At 33.8% G+C, this 23,129-nt stretch overlaps 2 protein-coding genes across 2 annotated transcripts in view; both read left to right on the top strand.

Annotated features, from left to right (window-relative positions):
• The window catches only part of GEFmeso (Guanine nucleotide exchange factor in mesoderm), a 67,868-nt gene that overhangs the window by 14,209 nt on the left and 30,530 nt on the right, over nt 1–23,129 (top strand). The gene's annotated exons all lie outside the window — the stretch shown is intronic.
• On the top strand, nt 4,248–5,131 carry LOC135309974 (uncharacterized). The gene has a single exon (XM_064436825.1). It carries the CDS (start codon nt 4,292–4,294, stop codon nt 5,129–5,131), a length of 840 nt encoding a protein of 279 aa, XP_064292895.1. The 5' UTR covers nt 4,248–4,291.

The raw sequence follows: 23,129 nt of genomic DNA on the forward strand, positions 1-23,129 counted from the left end.
AGTTTTATTATCCTTACATATACATATTATAAAACAAAGTCCTCTACCGCGTCTGTCCGTCTGTTCGCGATAAACTCAAAAACTACTGCACGGATTTTCATGCGGTTTTCACCAATAGATAGGGTGATTCTTGAGGAAGATTTAGGTGTATAATTTATTATATTTTACCCGAGCGAAGTCTGGGGGCTGGTAGATATATATTGTAATATCCATTGCTGGAATCTTTACTAAGTACCGGACAATACTAGTGATATTAAAATGGAATATTGCAAGATACAAGTATAGGAAATAGCCACTTATTAAATACTTATTTAGTGACGTGTATTATAGTTTGTTCTAAATCAACGTTATTAAATCAAGGCATTACGCAACCATAGACAAAAAGAAGCGTAGGCGTGTGTGTTGATACTGGCTGTTTTTGCAGCAATTCTATTGTTGTCTCTGCTGTCTCTGCACCATCATCTGTGGGCGGAAGTACACATTCATCGTACTATTATTCAAAAATTGAATTTAAATTAAATGATATTTTCATACAACATTAATAAAATAACGATATCTGGATGAAATGTTACCCGTTCGTTGGAGTCTTTCCTTATTAATTTCCCATGGGAAGCGGTGTTCTACCAACCTAAGAAAAATAATTTTCCATTAATTTTTTAGTGTTTTGTTTTTGGTACTGCTTTATTTATTTAGCAATTCTGTATTGCAGTGTCCACAGGCAGTGTCTAATTTACTGTAAAATTGTGAACACCGTTAGTTCATAATCTATCTCGTGAGATTGTAAAACTGTCAAGAAATCGTGAACTATAAAAATAGCATTGACAATTTAACGGGTTAACATATTATTTTTCAATCTCGCTTTTTCATAGTTATGAACACTAGTTCATAACAACTATCCCGTACCGTAAAACTGGTGAACACCACTAGGTGTTTACTAGTTTTACGGTGATTGGTGATATTGTCTACTTACCAATATGGATTTTGTTTTTTACCAAATTCGACAATACCACATACGCGACAAAGTTTCGTACTAATCATGATTTACTATGTTACCTTCTGGTAACATATTAAAATATAATAGTAACAATAATTGAAATGGACTTAGGGACTTAGTAATGTTATACTGGTGCGAAGCGAAGGTACGTCGTTAGTTTCATAAAGAAACGGGACGTTGCGTTGGCGAAGCCCGTCCGCCCACGTACAGTCGGCTACAAGACCAACTTAATCTAATTAAGCAGTGCAACAGTTACCTTGCTCATCTGATCTGAGCTGTGACGCTCCGAACCCGGGTTCTGAAAAACCTTTGAAGATTCGGTTGTGATTTTATGACGTCAGTCAATCAAAGTGCTTAATTCATTTTTGATTTGAAAGTAAGTAATGAACCGTTTATTTGACAAACATAAGATCCAAACATCATAAGACTTATGAGTAAAAATGTCAGTCAAAAAGGTGACGTTGATTTTCAGCTGGTACCATTCAAATTGGTTGCTGGTACCATACAATTTGGTGTGCAAATAGTCAAATTAATTATTTGTAAATAACGCACATAAAACCATTTGGAAACTGTAGGGGTTAAAATCTGATTTAACGTGACAAACCAAAATTGAACAACGTAAGTACATACAAAGAATTTTGAATAATATTGCATCATAGCTTCAAAACTGAGGGATCGATTTAAATAGGTAGATTTTGTGATGTGATCCAATGTTAATTAAAACTTACATTTTTAAAACTTACATATTTATTCTTTTCGAAATAACAACCTTAACCGTCGTTGTGCTGTCAAAATGATCTTCAATAAGAAGCATTAGACCATATTCAATCATATCCATTATTGTAAACTTTCTATGTGACGCAATGAGCCTTATACGAAAAATACTTTCGTTTCGTAATTCGATAGTGTCACTTCAACGTTCCTTTTAAATCCGTTTAAGATGAACTTCTGCTTATTGTTCATTAAAAAAAAACATTTTTTATACTATGGTTTTAACCTAAGGTTGTATTTTTTAATGGAAAAGGTTAACTTAATATTTCTGCTGTATAGATCAATATGAACAAGAAACGCCCGATGAATATTAATCACACGAAACCTAAGAAAAATAAGCAATGATTTGAAATTCTTTTCACAATTTGCAATTGATATCAAGACTTCTATAAAGAGTAAACATGTATTACAAACTTTAATTTAACCTGCAATGTAACTACGTTACTATATCCCTATGTTTATTCGGATATAATCAATTTTGAAACAAACCCTTCAACCGTTTGCCAAATAATAAAACTGTAGTTTGAATGACAATGCAATATTATGATAAGCATGACCTAATGGTGCACCCCGGAACGGTTCCAGACGTGGAAACTTCTCAACGGTTTACTGCACGGACATGATTTTTTGTCACACACTGGGTATAAAAACATCTCTCTGACAACAATACTTCGCTTTTTGTAAAAAACTTATTTCATTATAAATAGAAAAAATATGTTGAAGTACATAACCTAATTATGGGAATAGTTTAAAATCATTACAACAGATTTTACTCAATAACATTGATTGATTAGTAACTGAGACTTTATGTACATTTAAAAGGTGAAAACACACGATGCGTGTTTTCGTTTCGTTCTTAAGAAAATGCATGCGTTGCGAATTGGCAGCAGCAACGTTTCTACTACCTAATTGACCTGAATCTCGATAACATTACTTTGAAAAAATTATGGCCACCATTTCACCGCGCGCCATCGCACTATGGAACAATATTTAAATTGACACTTTTTCTCGCTCCTATCTCGAGGCTATGATATATCGTTACATACAGCCAACGCCAATCCATATTCGTGAGCTTTCATACACGACAACACGACTCGTTTTAACTCGCTACTTTCACTCAAGTTCAATGACAAGTGATGTAACTGGTTAATAAGGTTAAAGTTAATTAAGTATTAAAAAAACGTATAAGACATATATTTGGTTTATCAGTTTCTTTTATTCGTACAGTAAACTATATGGAACACAAAAAAGTATTATTGTTATAGCAATTAAACTATTATTACATAGGTAATCATCGTAAAGTGTGTGTTGCAAGATTTTACTATATTCAAATAAATAATATTATAAGTAGAAAACATTAAACTTCCATACTATATAATAAAATAAAATAAATTAAACTTTATAAAAATAGAAGGAATTTTTGACAGAACTTGATTACAAATGCAGATCAGTCAAATTGGCAAGTGCGCGTTGCTAATAGCGCGAAATTAAATGTCACTCCAATGTTGGCAAGCCTGCGCGTTAAGGGGGAGCTTCGAAATTCAAATGTTTTTGTCAGCGATAATAATTCAAATTGAATTTCAGCGGAAGGGGTGAGACGACAGATTTATTTAATCGTAAAGCGGTATTTTCAACGTAAACATAGGTAGGTTTTTAGTAACATGCAGACAAAAGAGTGAAGAAAACATTTAGAATAAAAACATGAAATGCATCAAAATCCTTTGATAAGATAACATTTATTTGCCAAAGCTGTAAAGAATGAGGTTATCTGAAACAGAAAGTTAGTATAATAAGATTACACCATTCAAACAATGATTGTACCTGTACCATTTGCTTTAATAAAAAATAAGTAACTTATATTTTAGCATATTAGTTTCGAGAAATATGATTAATTAAAACATTAGTCGGAAGAGATATCATTTGAAATAAGCAGTACCTTAGTACTTACTGTCTGTCTTTTTCTGTTTACTTAAAATGTTAAATAAATAAATTGAACGATTGGATATAAATAAATGTCTCGCCGACCTTTCTTTACACAATACAGCTGCCTCTTAACAGTGAGGATAAGTCCAGTTTTTAACTAGACGAGATTAATATTATCATTTAAAGCGACTGTCACACGACCTCGATTCAAATTGGCACTTTCGCACACGCTACTTACAAAATATAAAAATTAACCTAGATAAAATAAAATAAATTAAAAGAAAAAAAAAAACTTTTTTAAGAAAACCTTTTATTTAAATGCTCCTAAAAGAAAAAAAAAATCCTTTAAAATTTTAACTATCAACTTATAACCTCATTATACACAATTTATATGACCATAAAAGCTTGTCGCGAGGTTTACTTGTGTAAAATAAACTAGTACCTACTTGAGTAAAATACTTATAGGTACTGACGCAAACCTATGTTATATATACATATATACAATACATTGCAAGTTAAATAAAAGCTTTTAAAAATCCAATCAGCTCGTGTCCACGGAATAAAAAAGCGTTAACAATAAATAACTCCATTACCTCTGAGGACATGAGTATCCTGGGGGACACCCTAAACAACGATAACAACAGCAACAAAACCGAATTGACACTGGAAAATATAAGTTACCTCATATCTTCACAGTTAAAAGAGAATAATAAAGCAATAATAAAAGACTTACACAGCACTATTATAACAGAAGTAAACCAAGCCATCCTGAAACTGAAAGAAGAAATGAAAGAAGATACAAGATTACTTTGCAAACAAAATGATGAGAGAAAAAAAGAAATAGAGGAAATCCAAATCTACATAGAGAAACTTAGAAAAGAAAATGAAAAATTAATAAAAGAAATAAAGGAAATTGAAAATAAGGTTAGAGCTCCAGAAATAAAAGAAAAAGAATCGCAGGAAACAAATAATAAAAAAATTGTACTCTACGGTCTCCATGAATGCAAAGAATCTGAATACGACTTGCACAGAAGAGTAGCTGATGCCTTTCGAGAAATCCTCAACATAGATCTCCTTGGATATATCGAAGAAACTCACAGAATGGGTAGATTCAACAACAACAGATACCGCCCTTTAATGGTTGAGCTTATTAGCAAAAAGATGACTAAATATATCTTAAATAATAGCCATTGTTTCCGAGGAACTGGCCTCTCAATTTCTCAGTTTATGGAAGGAAAAGCATTAAAAGAAATGAAATTACTACGAGAAGAAATGTTTAAGGCACGTACAAGAGGAAAATATGCTGTCATAAGAAACAATAAGTTATATATTGAAGGACAGAAAATAGAGCTGCACGAGGAAAAGAGAAATCAAGAACCTAACACGAGTGCACCGACAATTCCCATCAAAAGTAGTTCCTTTCGTAGAAAAACAGCAATTTAACGTTCTGTTCCAAAATTTCCAAAGCATAAATAACAAAAAACATTTATTAGAAGCTTTCATAGACAAAAATCCCACATATAAAGCCATCTGCATATCAGAAACGTGGCTCACTGAGGAGAAGCTTAGCTTAATAAATTTCACTGGATATAAAATCGCAGCATCATACTGCCGGAGAAACTATGAGGGTGGTGGAGTCTGTATTCTACTTCAAGACCATATAGAGTCGAGGGAAAAAAATGACATAACCAAGATGTCTATCGAATTTAATTTAGAATTATGTGCTTCAGAAATATTAAAAGAAAAATTATTATTAATCTCCTTATACTGGAATGGAAGAGGGGCCGACATATTTATACAACGACTTCAAAAAATATTACATTATATAAACAACAAGTATCCCACTCATAACATAATAATAGGCGGTGACTTTAACCTTAACACTCTAAATAAAAAACCAAAAACAAACGAATTTCTCAACTTGATGGCAGAATATAAATTTACACAGCACATAAACGAACCGACACATTTTACTAAGACATCGGCGACATGCATAGATTTAATATTTACTAACTTTGATGGTATAATAGGTACAAAAGTAGAGAAACTCGGATTTTCCGCGCATGCTGCTACGACCATCAGCTTGAAAACCAAACACAAACTTAAACAATATTTGTGGTATACCGAAAAAAGAATATTTAATAAAAAGAACATTAACTCATTTAAACTAAAATTAAATGAAATAAATTGGCGCGAACTCCTTCTTAAACATGAAAATATAAATAATAACTATGAAATATTCCATAATACAATGATACATATTCTAAATGAAAGCATACCAAAGCAAAAAATTAAAATAAATAAAACATTGAAAAAATACTGGTTAACTTTAGGAATAAGAAAATCGTGTAAAAATAAAAGACTTTTAAAGCTTCTTAATTTAAGAACAAATGATGAAATATTAAATAACTATTATAAAAAATATGAATGTATATTAAAAAAAACAGTATCCACCTCAAAAAAGATGTACTATAAAAAACGAATTAAAAACTCAATTAATAAAGTGAAAACTATGTGGAGTGTTATCAATGAGAGTACAAATAAAAAACCTATAAAAGACAAACACAACATGGAATTACACATAAATAAAACAGCTATTACTGACCCAGTGGAAATAGCTAATAAGTTTAATGATTTCTTTGCAAGTATAGGCGAACAACGCACGGGAATTAAAACGTCACGTACTGTATACTGCCCTACAGAAAATAGCATATTTCTCCGCCCTGTAGATGCCGAAGAAATATATAAAATTATTAAAAACCTAAAAAATAAAAGAAGTCGCGGTATAGATGAACTGCCCCCAAATCTGTTTAGGGAATGCGCGGAAGTATTAACTTTACCATTTACTATTCTAATCAATCAGTCATTAAACGAAGGAATATTTCCCGACCTTCTGAAAATCAGTGTCATCAAACCCGTTCACAAGAAGAACAAAAAGACTGACCTTAACAATTACCGCCCCATCGCACTTCTACCGACGGCTTCTAAGATCTTTGAAAAAGCTGTAGCTGATCGCGTATATAGTTTCTGCGAAAAATACAAACTCTTTGATGAGTGTCAGAATGGCTTCCGAAAAAACCGCTCGACCATTTTGGCAGTGTTTAAATACATCCAAGAAATATTAAAAACGCTAGACGAGGGTAGATATGGCATTGGAATATTGTTGGATATGACCAAAGCATACGACAAGGTTCAGTATGATGTCCTACTGGACAAACTGTATGGCATAGGTATACGAGGAATCGCCCACAAATGGTTTCATTCTTACCTCAAAGATAGGAAACAGTACGTGGAAATTGAGTATTTTAACCACCAAACAAGCACGGTCCAAATTATCCGATCAAAATGTAAACCAGTCAATTTCTCAATACCACAAGGTAGCGTTCTCGGGTGTTTATTGTTCCTCGTATATATAAACGATCTTCCAAAAATAATCAAAGAGCACTGTGTCCTATTTGCCGATGATGTTTCGATCCTAACATCTGCTCAAGATAATACAAATCTACACGAACAACTTATAAACATTCTTACAAAAACGTCAAACTGGTTGAATGAGCACAACTTAGAAATAAATTATTTGAAAACAAAATTAATGGTCTTCCATCCATACCAAAAACAATCATTAAATGTTAAAATAAGTTTCAATGGGATGAACTTGGAGGTAGTAAATGAATTTACTCTTCTGGGTTTAAACATAGATAGCCATATAAACTGGAAGTCGCATATCCAAAAGCTATGTGCTAAACTATCTAAGTTCGCGTATGCTCTCAGAGAGGTAAAAAAATCCACTGACGCTGAAACGGCAATTATCACGTACTACGCCTATGCCTACTCATGGCTTAGTTATGGTACATTTTTGTGGGGCAACGGAACCGACTGTGATAGAATATTTACCCTACAAAAGAAACTTGTGCGCATAATTACAAATACACAACAAACGGACAGCTGCAAACCTTATTTTAAAAAGCACAAACTCCTAACTCTGCCGTGTATATACATCCTACAAGCATGCAAATTTACCCGAAAATATCCCGAGTTTTTCAAATCGCGGAAAGATATGGTAACCAAATACACACTCAGACATCAAAATAAGTTGCAGCTGCCTATTTCACGCCTCCGACTCCACTCAACTAGCCCCCTAGTAATGTCTATAAAAATCTATAATCAACTCCCAAACGCCGTTAGAGAAATAGAAAATATCAAAACGTTTTTACAAAAAGTTAAGGAAATCTTGATTAATAAATGTTATTACACAATTAATGAATATTTAGAAGATAAATTTACACAATAAAAATTAATTCAAATAATTAAAATACTTACTTAAGGATGAACTTTTGACATTAATTTTATTAATATTATTATTATTATTGACTTATCAAAAATGTATGACTGATAATAGATTATGCCTAAAGATGAAACATGAAGTAATTTATACTTATCAAAAATGATTAAATTTAATAGATAAAATTTATTCATGTTAATAATGTCACTTTACACTGACAAAGGTTCTCTAACATCGACTAATGTGGCCCTTCTCCCATTGCAGCGCCCGTCAGGGTCCTTAATTGCTACTAATTTTATAATGAAGACCTGTATTTGACATTAAGGAAGCAATAAACAATTTGAATTTGAATTTGAATTTGTCCAGTATATCCGATTAGCCCTAGTTCTAAAATAAAAAACAATGTTTTTACTGTCATTGGTTTTGTGTTTGAACTTATTTCCGTTGGTAAATTTTTGGAATAAAGAATTTTAATTTTAGTTTTGAAATCGAACATACAAGTTTTGAATTTAGAATAAATCTCGTGGCGGGCTCTAGCTTCTATGTGCCTCTATGTTGCCAGTATATATATTATAATTTAGGAATTTGTTTCGTCATTTTCTGATAAAATATCATAATTGTAATCTGAAGGATAAATCTTCCTGGTGTGATTGGCCAGTGAGCATTATCCAAAACTTGTGAAACACATTTTTTAGCGCTATCAATCAGATACTTTAATAGGCCCTAAAAGTGTTACAGCTTTTTGCAGGTATTTTACTAAAATGGTGAGGTGAATGTAATCATAGACACCTATGCTCAGATTATGTACCAAATTCATGTCGTCGCCTCGTCAAATAAGTAGTATGCAAAAGGTTTAGCTGACATTATCAGGAGAAATGCGGCCATGAATATTTACGTTCGCTCGTGACTGAGCGAATTCAAATGACGAATGAAATATGTATATACATATTTCATGAGTTAAATAAATATATAATAAATAATAAAAGTTTTTACACTATAATTTAGAAGTAAGAATACTTAAAATTAATTGAACAATGAATAAAATGGCAATCTGTTAGTAGTCATTGACTATCACTTTGCATAATAAATTATTTAAAATAAATAAATATTGTCTATGATAATGTTCGATTGGCAAATGCACAACTAAAAATCCTTATTGCGATAGCCGTAGGCTTGTTAAGTACCTAATTAAAGCGAATGGAGATTTTTCGCATTTAATAAGCTAAGGCACTTATAAAATGTAGAATGATCATGTGTATGCAATATAAAATATATTAAACGCACATTTATAGGTACGTTTTTATTTTCCGGGCGTGTTTTTTTATTTATTTAACACGAATTGCTTTGCCCCTACTACCCATAAACTATAATGGTTTATATAGGTTTTATTTTGTTTAAAAATAGGTTCCAAAGTTGTTTTTTTTTTTTAATTTTCAGTAACCGGTCGCTATTATTATATACAATTATTTTTGAAAGTGCGAATGAAAAGATAACAATCTTGAATTATAAAAGTCAACTCCGAGAAACGAGGCTGGCAGGCAAATTTATTTTCGTAAAAGGAATATTGACGCGAAATTGCTAGGTCTCCATCTCCAAGAAGTTTTTAACTTTTTTATTAAGACAAGCGGCCTGGCAGGTTAGTCATGCATTCTTGTGTAATTTGCATGCCAACGTTATATGCAAATGTATAGTTGCAAGTCGTGATCGGAATAAAGACTATGTTCCCTAGGGATATGAAGGAAATGATTTCACTTTTGTTTTGAAAGTGAAGCATAATTTGGTTCCTAATGAAATTCGGTCTTGAATTTTCGAAAAAAGCATGAATAGCTCTATCATAGCATAGAGGATCTTAAAATTTGTTCATTACTATTTGTTGTTTAACAATGTATTGTTCACTAGCTAGAAATTTAATATTTGATAAATAAATGGAATAGTACATTCTTCAGAATCTTAACTATAATAATTATTTTTTCCATCCAGTGCAATAAAGTAAAGAGATACGATGTTGAAGGAAGCATTGGATAAAGTATATATCTATTAACGGAATAGGTACTTACAAGAAATCAAATAAGGCAAAACCACTCGCATGCAGACAAAGTCTTATCAAAATGGATGTCGTAAGCGTGGACTTACTTACTACAATCGAAGGTGTGCAATATAATTGTGTTAGCTGTATAAATAAAAAATAAAAAACATTTTTCCGTTGATTCTATTTTCTAAAATAGTAAAATCGCGGGAAGTTCGGATGTTCGAAAAACATACTTTAAAAAAATAAATTCTTTCCGATATCTGTATTCTGAGTAGGTATGTATTAGTAACCCTCTGTAATAGTAAATAATTTTCAGATTTCCCTAATTTTATTATATTCACACATTTATATATTACTTAGGTAATGTCGGTATTCTAATATGTATGTTAGTGTAGTATATTATAATATATAGGGGCTAACTCAATCTGTATTATATATATATATATATATTAATATTATATGCCCGTGTGCTCTAAACCTAATAAGCACAATATAAACAAAGAGTCAGGAAATTATGCGGTGGCATCCAATATTTTATTTACGTATATAAAGTACATTCAACTACATATAAATGTAACATGCAAGGGCTCCTAAGCCGCGGTAATAGAGGCAAATTATGAATGTATTTGTGTTCATGTCCTGTTGACTGTACAAATAAATGGCGTACAACACGTTTTGCAGTCTCATTGCGTCGGGGAATGCAAATTAGTCTTTATTTGGTCTTCAGTACAAAGTTTTTACAAAACCTTTATAACTAAGTACTTTAGCACAATGTCTAATGTGTTAAAGAGTTAATTGTTCTATAACGTCCAGTCTCACAATGTCTTGTGTCTTAAAAAGTCCAGTGTCAAAAGGTACATTTCCTAAATTGTTCAGTGCTTCCTTTATGACTTAGATACTATACCTATAACAATAAATCAGTGTGAGACGCAAATTCCACACAGGACGTGTGATTATCAACTGCTGTCAATGTTTGCTTTTATCCTAATGCCAGCTCCATGTCTCCGCACTCCGGCACATGCCGACGCGAATGCGGAAACGTTGCGTAATCAGTACGAGTGCTTTTATTTACCGCAATAGAAAAACCAGCAATGTATACCGAATCCGCCAAAGTTTGCCAACTGTTCGACGACAGTGTGGAGCCGGGATAAGGGATAAAAAGCCTTGACAGCTGATAAAAACTGATAACAATCAACACCGTTCCTAATTGCTATTTTAGTAGGTACTTTTTTATATTTATTATTATTTTTTTGTTCACAGGTAATTAATGTAGAAAGAATTACGATAAGGACGTCTGGGACTGCAACGAATATGGTAAAAAAAATATTAATGGAAAAATTTTTTTTTCGTACCGATATTTTATTCCAGTCGCCCAAAGGCATCTGGCGTAACTTTTCGTCCTACCTATCGCCATCTAGTGGTAAGCAGTGGCAAACACGTTAGTGAACTAATAGTAAGTAATAACGACAACGGGAAACATAAAGGAAACTTTTCTCCTCTCAATAACATCCAAAAATGCACAGGACGATTTAAACACGTCTGTCGACGCCATAATTCATTGTAATTGCCCAAAATACACACGAGACATGGCGGGATATAAAGTAAGGATGGTGCAGGAGGGCAATCGTGGTATAACTTCAGATGGATCGCAATTGAACTTCGATCGTTCCAGATAATTTTATCGTTTCGGTTACGAGCTTCTCTTTTGAAAGTTGTTGTTTTGACAACAACAACGATGATTTCTTGATCGAAATCTGTCAAAACATTTTTTAACGGGTTCATTATTATTTAGTACTAACTTAGGCCCGCGACTCCGCTTAAATTTCAAGGATATAAACAGGTAATTTCAAGGAGTTTGGTTGAGTAGATAAAGCGTGAAGTAGTAACAAACAAACAAACCTACTTTCGCATTTATAATATTAGTTGGGATTTAAAGATCTACGTTTTAATTATTTTTACCGCGACCAACGGGGCCCATGTAAATATATGGAGTGGCAACCCCAGGATCGCCCATTTTCTATTTTTGTCCATGATTTTTTAAGAATCGTCGGAATTCCATATTTGAATTAGCGCGAGAGATTACATTGTAATGTCAAAGTTAATATTAGATAAATATTATTATTTTTTTGGCTGATAGAAAAAGCCTCAGTTTTTACGTCCGCCTTTCGCCTTTTACGTGTTGTTGTAATAAAGTTAAATAAATGTTATCATATAGCTCCAAGTAAGTAATCGAGATCAATTACGAGTTATCGATTCATCTGGTTTCTCTCGATATCCGATGTAATGTTGTTTGTAGATGTAATGTTGAGCGATATGGTGTGTCTCCGTCATAAAATAAAGTTACCAAAAAAGTGGTGCTGTGGTGGTCCAGTGGTCCAAACGAGGCTTTCGTGTTTCGCAGCTCTTGGCTCTGTCTACTCCGTAAGGGATATATATATATACATATATTTAATTCAAAAACTTTATTGCCCAAATTACAAAATATTTTCCAAAGTCGGAGTTAACGCCATATAGCATTCTCTACCAATGAACCATTAGACCAAACAGAGATCGCAAAAGGTGGTGCCATAAAGTGCAACTAAACTAAAAGGAAAAAAAAAACTCAATTTGATATTTTTTTATACTACTGAGCAAGCAAACAGGCATGGGCCCACCCCACCTGAAGGGAAGTGGTCACCGCAGCCTATGGACGCCTGCAACACCAGAACTAACTAGTACCTATATTTGGATTAAGTTTTTTAGGTTATGTGTCTGTTCGCCCTGTATTTTGTGCCAGTATAGTACAGGGCACACGTGTGCGACTCGCGCGCAGGATATTATGACTTCGCCTTTTATTTTATGAACTCCTTGCGTAGTGATGGCAACTTTTTGTCGATGACTTGACGACGGTGGCTTAGTGTCACTACGGATACTCATATTCGGAAGTCCTGGGTTCGATTCTCAGCGAATAAATTGTCAAATTGTACTTTTGATTAGATATTTGTCTGCTGAGTTTGTTGTGCCCATTTCTGTTTTTGTCTATCAGTCCTACGATACAAGCTTAGTGTTCGGTGTGTACCGTTTCCACTAAGTCGTTTTATGGCCGGACCGAACACAGAAACGGGTACAACACATCCAGAACCGTAGACAAATATTTAAGATCACAGGTCAAATATTTGCCTGTGCTGGGAATCGAACACGGGATCTTCGAATAGCGGACGGGCGTGGTGACCACTACGCTACGATGGTCGTCAACTTTTATCTTTTAGAGGTGGTTACTGTAAAATTGTTACTGGTTACTTTATGAAATAAGGAACACTTATATGATAAACTCAACTCTTCTTGTTATAAATTTATTTAAAAAATACAATCTTTAATATGTGTTTTGTCTCATTCTGTCTATGTCCAATATCATAAAGTGAGATAAGGGCAAAACATATTTTTAACTAAAACAAGGTGTACCTAAATGTAAATCTAGCGGTAAGGTGGATAATACCATTTTACATTGTCATATTGTATTTACAATTTTAAATTATCGATAAAACCTGCGTGATTTATCGATATGCCCCACTGCCCTAGCGTGCGATATGACAAGAGGCCGACGACCTCGGTGCAGTGTTGGAGTTTGAATGCACTCGTGTTCGACTGACGATAAAAATCTTTTTTTTTCTCCAGCCAGTATTACGTTACGTTGACGGAATAAGATTAAGACGTTTGAATATATTATAAGGAATTTTCATGTAAAGCGAAGAATTGTCTCTAATAAATCTATTGTTATAAATACTAATCCTAACTAATATTATAAATGCGAAAGTTAGCTTGTTTGTTTATTTGTTACCTTTTCACGCTTTATCTGCTCAACCAGTCATCTTGAAATTTAGCATACATGTAGTTCGAAGTATGTAGTAGTAAGTATGTAGTATTAGAATTATAGAAGGACATAGGATACCTTTCATTCCGTAAAAATAAATGTTCCCGTGGGAATTGCACTCCGGCGAAGCCGCGGGCAATAGCTAGTAACTTATAACTAGGCATTTCATTTCTTCCAGTCAACATTTGGGTGGAAAGAAAAATAATTGGACAGAAATATATACTACTAGCTTTTGCCCACAACTTCGAATGTGAGTAAAAATCCGTTTCCCGTGGGAATTTCAGGAAATCCCTTCTTAGTGCTCCCCTACACTCCCCATAATCTACATGCCAAATTTCAGCTTCCTACGCCCAGTATAGTATCGGCTGTACATTGTCTGTTAGTCAGTCAGTCAGTAACGGAAGAGTTTTGTATATATTGATTTAGGTATTATCTAGGCTTTGCATATCTGGACATATAATAAAATCGTACGTGAGCTATGTTTGTACATAGGAGATATTAAAGGTGTCTTTATGGGATAGAAGCCCAAACAATTTTTTATTTAATTTTTGTTTGTCTCTGTATGTTTGTTCGCGCATCACGCAAAAACTACTGGATGGAATTTGATGCGGATTTTACTGTTGTATAGCAAATAGTCTTCAATTTAAATCTGATATAGGTTTCATCGCGATACGTTGCTTAGAACCCGATATATTGACAATAATAAGTTCAGACAAAGCTAGTTCATGAATAAATTTATTGGTTACTGCAATCCAATTTAAACGTTCTGATTAGCGATTGACAAATGCATTACAGGTTACAGAATCGTATAAAATGACACACATTTCGAATGATTGATTCGATTTGATAAATTGAAGCTTATTAGAATAATATTGAAATGTCTTAGAGCACACAGAAGATAAATTTGAAAATATTTTTGGCCGTTTTGCTACCGTCACATAGATTTCATAGGCATTCGTTATCGGTTTCGGTAACGAAACGGCCAAGCTACACGTTTTAACTAGAATGTCGAGTATGTGAAGTTAGAAATATCAAGAACCTTGGCTCTACATGAGATCTGACCACTTTTTCATACATTTTGACTAAAGTGTAGAGTTGTGAAGCAAACTAGACTCGTCTTGGCAACATTTTTACATGAAAATGTTTTTGGTGGGATTAGAATTTATAATGTCAACGTGAATTTAGGCTCCTGTCTCTTCGTATATTGGAAGCTGTTGGAATTGAGGTCAATGCTTATAATGATGACGTTGTTCAAGATGATATGTATGTATGGCTACTCTCATAGAAAACATAGACTCGGAAGATGTATGGCAGAGATTTTTTAAATTCTTACCTCACGCTGACACGTTTAATTTGTATTATTGTCAAATGTTTTAAATGTCATACTAATTGCCTAAAGTTATTGTGTAATTTTTATTATTCAAAATTACACGAATCAGCCGCGAAGCCAAGAGTCAGCGTAATAAGTGACCTTAATTTTTTAAAGATTTGGCTATTATTTTGCAACCGGCTTCCTAACGTCAACTCTTCTTGGGAATTCTATTGTTGACCATAGGCTATGTGTCCCTTAGTCGCCTCGTACGATATCCACGTTAGGATATGGAGTGGTCTTATTCTAGAGCGGAACCACACGCTATATGGCATGTTACGTTATATGGTACGAATGTTTACAGTTTAATACTAATTATAAATTAAATGTTAAAATTGTATTTATATCGTATCAAGTCACGACTGACATTTACAGATAGTTTAAATGGATATAGCTGTAACGGTCCTTGCTTAACAACTAAATTGACTACCTACTTTATTGAGTTCAGCTAGATTTAAATGGAGTCTGACCAGTCGATTTATCGATTGATGTGGCACATCACTAATCGTTAGTTTATCTGTCCGGGAAGGTCTCCCATTCATCTTGATTCGACCTTACAAGCCCCTCACTAAAATTGATTATGGATTAATAGACATTGTATATATTTGAAGGCCGATGTTTCGTTCTAAGATTTGATTATTCAAGGGCAATAAATATAATTAATAAAATATAATTAATTACGTCTTGTCTCCAGAGTTAGAAGAAAAAGTGGGCATGGGCAGGACATATTGCGAGAATGCAAGAGTCGGTGTACGAGACGAGTTCTAGAATGGAGACCAAGAGCAGACACCAGAGGACGCGGCAGACCACCGCAGCGTTGGGTGGATGATATCCGACGGCACGGAGGTCGAGACTGGATGAGTCGGGCGCAAGACCGCCAAGAGTGAAAGAGGAGGGAAGAGGCCTATATCCAAGACTGGATCACCGATCACCGATCACCATGATGAATTACGTCTTTAGTTCAAGTATTTGCCCATGTGAAATTTGAAGAAGATTAGTTGTTAAAGCGTGGGAGGTAAAAAATAAACAAAACATATTCTTTAAATAAGTAGCAATGCAGTTTTTCGATCGCTGAACTGAAAGTTCTTATCAATTCTTTCTTAGGATTTGATGGCAGTCTTTTTAATTTAGTCGATTGATGTTAACTTTAAATACTTTAGTCGATATTATATGATCCACATCAAAATTATAATCGGACAATTTTTCCGTTACTTCGTTGTTATAATAAGCTATATACAGAAATCTTCTAGATATCAAATAACAGAAAAGCAGGTTACTAGTAAAACCAGGCGTTTGATTCATTCATAAACCAGTTTGACACGTAACAAAAAATGGCGTCACTACTACATTGCCGTTTGAAAACAACAGCGTCGCTTTTCCAAGGAAATAGAGCTTAAAATCGCGTAAACATATTTGAATTGCGAATGTCCTAGCATTTAATTGGTATTATTTTCGTGATTCATCAGTTGAGTTCTCCGCGCTACGAATGACGCGCGCGTTTGAATTTTATTTTTTTAATTTATTATTATTTTGAAGTAGCAACATGTGCGCGAGTCCAGTCTAAATCGAGTAACAGTGTAGTCGAGTGTAATCCGCATGTGGTTTTTGAACTATATTTGGTGGGATGTGAGTTGTGATCTATGCCTCTTTAAAGTTTTTGGATTTATATTAAATTTTTAAATGGTGAGTTCAGTTTTTATTGGCGTTTTGTTTTACAGAAAATCATCGGAAATTAAATTAGAATCTCAGATAATACTTACTCATGAATATGTCTATTTCCAAACTAAAATATTTTAAATCTTAAAAATATTTTATGAACAGGAGTAGAGTTTTAGAAATTGCATATTTTTAGCGATTTCCAGAACACATTATAAACTGATGTTTCTATTCAAATTAGAGAAAGCTCATACTCAAAACTTTCTTTATATCTCTCGGACTTTAACTACATTATATGTAAGTTCTTATCTTATCGAAATTCATTGAACTGTCAATACATGCATTAAATTAGTGTTTTTCTGATAAATGTTGAAATGATAAATGCATCCTCCGACTGTCAGCTAAATGTCAAGTTACTCAGCTTAAACTTTACGCGGCGGTAATAGTGGTGAAATTGCAATGAATTTTCGTAGGTTCGTGTGCTATTGAATGTACAACGTTTAATTAGGTATGAGTATGGTATGGTGTAAAGAAGTAAATTAAAAATAATATAAAGGAAGTTTGCGAGAATTAATTATGGACTAGGTGCTCAAAACACTGACCCATTACTTATGATACTGGTACTACTATAGTACGTAGATAAACTGCTAAGTGATAAAATATTACTAAGTACTAAAATAAATAAATACTATTCAAGTTATAAAATACTACCGATAGAAGTGGGATTTGGAAATGGTCCAGTGAATGAACTGTGAAAAAACTGAGCCTAAAGTTAGTCCAGCACATTACCTAGACGGGTTTAGGCGCTAAACTTATCTTTGTCTGATTACATTATGACAGATTACAGAAGAATCACATGAAAATATGACTATTGGTATAAAATAAACTAGTTAGTACTTTGTACAAAAAGCATAAAAAAATAAAAATTACTACTTCTTTAGGTACCTAGGTATATACAGAAGATGCGATTGATGATGATGACTCATCGAAGATTCTACGCGACAAGGTGAACAAATGATTAACGTCTTATTGTCATTCATAGGTTCCAAACAACACATAGTTGCTAGTTCACCTTCTTCCGTTCAATTTAAAATAGAAGGTTTTATTTAACTTAATGCTAAAAAGCATTAAGTTCACACTGGTTGACAGTTTAAGTTCATTAGTGACGCAGTGAGTAGACGCAATAGGTAGTCGTAAAAGTCATGTCAGATGCCTTTAGTCGAGAACAGTATAAAACTGTACATTTTCATACAAACTTTGACACCCCATTATAATCTGTTGACTGGGGGTTGATTAAAAAAATAAAGATCTGTAATTACATACTTACCAAATTTCATCGAAATCAGTCCAGCGGTTTAGCCGTGAAAGCGCAACAGACATGATTTTCATCCCACCCCATTATAAGTAGTATTTTCGGGGTTGATTTCTGAAAAAAAAACTTACCTATGTTTGAACGGGGGTCTTTGCACCCAAAACACCAAAGCGTGTGTGTAGTTAGTAGTTAAGTTGGTTCAGCGGTTTAATTGCGAAAGCGGATCAAATAGACAGACTTTCGCATTTATAATATTAGCATGGATTACCTTCCCTACTGTATAAGTACTTCTAAATCATGACATCTACTCTATGTAAAGCGTGTCTAAACAAACTAAAACATTAAGAAATGTTTGCATCAGTCAGGCCACCCAGCGTTATCTGTGTGCCTCGGGCGGTTGCGTCACGACGGAGTAGGGCACTCTTCCCAGGTCTATGCAAGTGCCCTACGGCTGAACTTTAAAGGCAGCATAAGGGAAAATTACCAAGAAAACAAGTTATCGTAAATTCTTTAGTGGCAGTGCCATCAGCGTCATGGCTCCTCGTCATGACACAAGCTGAGTGGACCTTTGTAATATTAAAATTTTGTTAATTTTCTGTGATGAAGGTAGGTATATTTATAGGCTAGGTTAGGTATACGATCGCCTTGTATGACATCCTTGTCTGTCATTACAACAGAAAATCAAAAGCAAACTACATTCAAATGGTTTGTCCAATTTATTGCTTACAACCCCAAACATTACATTACATTAACTTTGATACAATCGCGTGTCTCAGTCCAAACACAGTTATTTAAAATGGCAACATTACATCAACTCGATTATGTTGTGTCAATAGTGATGTTAGGCAATTTTCGAGTTATCGATTATGTCCATTTAACCATAACAATGCATGTTTTGGGTAGGTAATTTTAGACCTATCCATGTGCCAAATTGCATCAAAGTTTTTTTTTCTTTCATTCTAATTCCTGTGCAGTCCTTATTCTGCTGCACGATTGTAAAGAATTATGTATACGCACGAGTACTACACGTGAGTTAATATTCCACACAATTTTGCTGTGCATGTTCTGGATACGCGTTAGGTATGCCTTTACTATTCTACAAATTTATCTTTATTCCAATAAAATAAATGATTTTTATTTACGTTAATTTTGACTTTATTAACAGTAAAGTGTCTCTAAATTTGATTTTTTATTGCAATTAACTTAATTTAACAACCGGATCGAACTGTTGTTCTCAATTTATGTTTAAGTTATCTGTTATAGGCGCCATATACCGCCCACGGCATTTACAGTTAGAATGCATTTCGGACACAAATAATTTTCGACTTTATTTACATTTAAATTTCAAACTTGGAACGGTTCCGTAAATGCACAGATAAAAAAATATTCGAAATTATCGTTAGGGACATGAGTCGATGGGCAATTTATAATCAAACACTTCACTATTTAATTTATTAGTCAACTAATTTGCAGTTTATACTAATAATGTGTGGAATGCAATGTCACATATTTTAAAAGATTCACTCAATATTTGAATAGTTAATGCTTGACACCATTAAAAAAATTCTTTTAGGTTTGGTAAATTCTTATTTTCAGTGATGTTTGTCACTTAGATACCTATTTAGGGTAGGTATACAAACCACCCGTTGCCATGGTACCAATGACGAATATTTTGTTATCTGTCATTGTCATTGTTTTTCTAATGCTGTCATCTGGCGTGATAACATCGCAGTAAAATTCCCTACATGTATAATTTTTTTTCCTATTAATCAATGCGTACTATCTATTCAAACTAAATAAATATTAAAGTAGGTTTGTTTATTTGTCCTTTCTAAGAAAGGTCAATTGCAGTATATTTGGATTGTTATATTAGGACAGTTTAGATTATTTCTGGAGATTGTTGGAGAGTGACACAAGCTATTTATTCGAGATATTTAGTGTGAATATATAGCAACTAAAATATTCTTTACATAGCCGTTTCGTATTAGATCGACGATAGGTGAAAAGCAATAAGTCTTGAGGTCAAAGATAATCAGATAAATAACGACCTGTAATCATTGACAAACGTCTACTTATAAAATTTAACGACATCACTAGTGAAAGTACGACAATACCACAGACAATAACGATGGGTGTGTTTTATGACATTTGTGCAGGAATGACAGATCAGTAAGGAAATGGCGGGAAAGTTCGTGATTGGCGGTGATCGCTTGGCAATCTGTCTGTGGAGTATAAGTAAGTGAAAATACTACAGAAACTAGACGACGCCTTTTACGAAAAGAAAGAGTAGATGTAGGTTGAGCGGCCATTTAATTTTTTTTACAACTCTGTAATAGTAGGTACTATGTGTACTGCTGACTAGCTGTGCCCCGCAACTTCCCTCTAGTGGGAATTACTGTATTTATAGCGCCCCCTCATGAATATATTTTTACTAGCTGTTGCACGCGTTCATTTCGTGCGTCCGCTCAACTTATTATTGTCAATATCTAAGCAAAGTATCGCGATGAAATCTACACCAAATTTTAAGTTAGATCATCTGCTATACAACTGTGAACGGCATCAAATTCCAACCAGTAGATTTTTCATGATGCACGTACAAACATTTAGTCAGATAGACCTAAAAAAATTGTTTTGGCTTCTATTAGTCTACCTATAATTATTTGTTTTTAATATTTCTTATGTACAGAAACAGCCCACTTACAGTTTTATTTTACTAATAAAATAATAAGTCACGGATTTAGTAAGTACTTCGTATAAGGAGGGCTCAAAGTTCACGTTTAGTTGTGTCTGGTTTCCTTCTAAATAAATCTTCGCAATTTTTTTAATCTGTGGGAGAAATTAATTAAACATGATAACCCAGAATTAAAAATGATAATGAGATTGCGTCCAGTCCAGGCGCTGCGCTGTGTACCGCAAAAATACCGGCTGCGTACCGGTATGCGCGCAACATTCCTCACGTTCCGGAATTTTTTGTACCGTCACGTATTTTTACCGGTTCTTAGAAGTCAAGTTGATGCAAACGGGACACTGAATCACTTTGTTTGCTTAAACTCAATTAAAATTGTGACAAATACACATGGTGGTCAAGTGGTTAAGACCGCCTATGATCGAATGGTCCCAAGTTCGAATCTTGCTCGTGCTACATGAGTATGCATACCAATCTGACTCATGTATAGTACTCTAATTCATAGACCACCATTTGCTACTCATGAAGCCAAACATTGCGAGGAAACCTGCACACTGGTTAACAGTTCACTAATCAAAACCTATTTTCAGCCTAATTCAATATCCTCACTTGTAAGTTTAACTCCAGAGTCTATCACAGCTAGGCGCTTATCGAAAGACTAAAAGACCATCTATTAATGAACACAAAGCAAACTTGTTACGTACTGACTGATCGATATCTTACTCCAGCGATTAGTACACGCGCTATTTCTGTTAGGGCGAGAACGCATCACAGGTAAAATATCTTTAAAAAAACATACAGAGATAATAATAATACTAAAGCTAAATTTTATTCTATCGATTTCAAAATCTTAAATGCGATAGTGATGACAAAACATAGGCAGATACAGGATTTTACTTTTTTATGAATAAAAGGATATTTTTTTAAAAAGGTGGATTTTTTTTCTGTAAATATTCTTCCTTTCCTTTGTTTGGACTAGCACCTGCATCCGAGTTAGTTGAACTGTTAGACCTAGAGATATTTAGATATGTGCCAGTTGTGTTGCTGTAATAATTTTGAAGAATCTGTTTGTAATACTAGCTGCGTCCCGTTGCTCGCTACCGTGGGATTTTTAGAATAAAACGTACCCTATTCCAGGTTATATTCTACTCGTGAACCAAATTTCATAACAATCCGTCCAGTAGATTTTGCGTGAAAGAGTAACAAACACATACATCTTCACAAACTTTCGCATTAATAACATTAGTAAGATTAATAAATCCTACTATAATAATACGTAGTAACTTTTGTGCAAGATTTTGTTTGTGACAAAAATTTGGGCCATCACTTTGTGTCCAGCCATAAATAATTTTGGCGTTCTCACAATAAGAATAGACAAATGATCGTGTGAATACGGCTTTACCGGCGCTGGCGCCGATGTCCTGGCGCCACAGTCTATGTCTGCCTGTGTTTGCTAGAATACTCAGATAAATCTCTATTTATTTCATCTGTGCGTTAGATCTTATACGTATACATCGACACATATACAATTAATGTCATAATGTTGCTTCTATCTGAGCATCAGTGTTATATTATATGTTGTACAATCGAATGCATGTCTATCCTTCATGGACCTCTAATGCTGTGGTAACAGCAACTAACTCTCATACTTATTTATATATTTTGTTTGGTTAAATATAATTTATACCATTTTATGGTAAAACGGGACCCTATAACTAAGACTGTTGTCTGTCTGTCTGTAAACCAGTTATAGGTACAGTTGAACTTTTTACAGATGATGTGTAAGTCTGATGCATCAGATCTGTGAGAATTCTGATAATTCTCTTCTTTACCATAAAATGGATTATCGAGGGAGGAAATTTTTGAGAATAGAATATCTATAGAATAGAATATCTTTATTGCGAAACACACACACGAACATACACATGAAGAAAAATTTAAATGCCCGGTACTGATTTTCAGACACTCCCTTATGTGAGCGGCGTCACGCCACGGACAAATAAGTACATTATTACAGCATACATATTATATAAAAAAATACAGAGAAAACAAATATCTCAACGGCACATCACTAGTGGCGGTTGAGAGAAAACTCGATAGAACACAATGACGGTCTATCTCAGCTAACGATATTGAAAGACTGCAAAAACGTAAACGACCCATTAAATGAAGAACGTCCAATCAATGAGTTAAACAGGTAGAAACACTTAATTGATTAATCACAGAGAAATCCATAGTGGTGGCAGTAAATGGACAC

The sequence above is a fragment of the Plodia interpunctella genome, chromosome 26, assembly GCF_027563975.2.
Source record: "Plodia interpunctella isolate USDA-ARS_2022_Savannah chromosome 26, ilPloInte3.2, whole genome shotgun sequence".
Taxonomy (NCBI): domain Eukaryota; kingdom Metazoa; phylum Arthropoda; class Insecta; order Lepidoptera; family Pyralidae; genus Plodia; species Plodia interpunctella.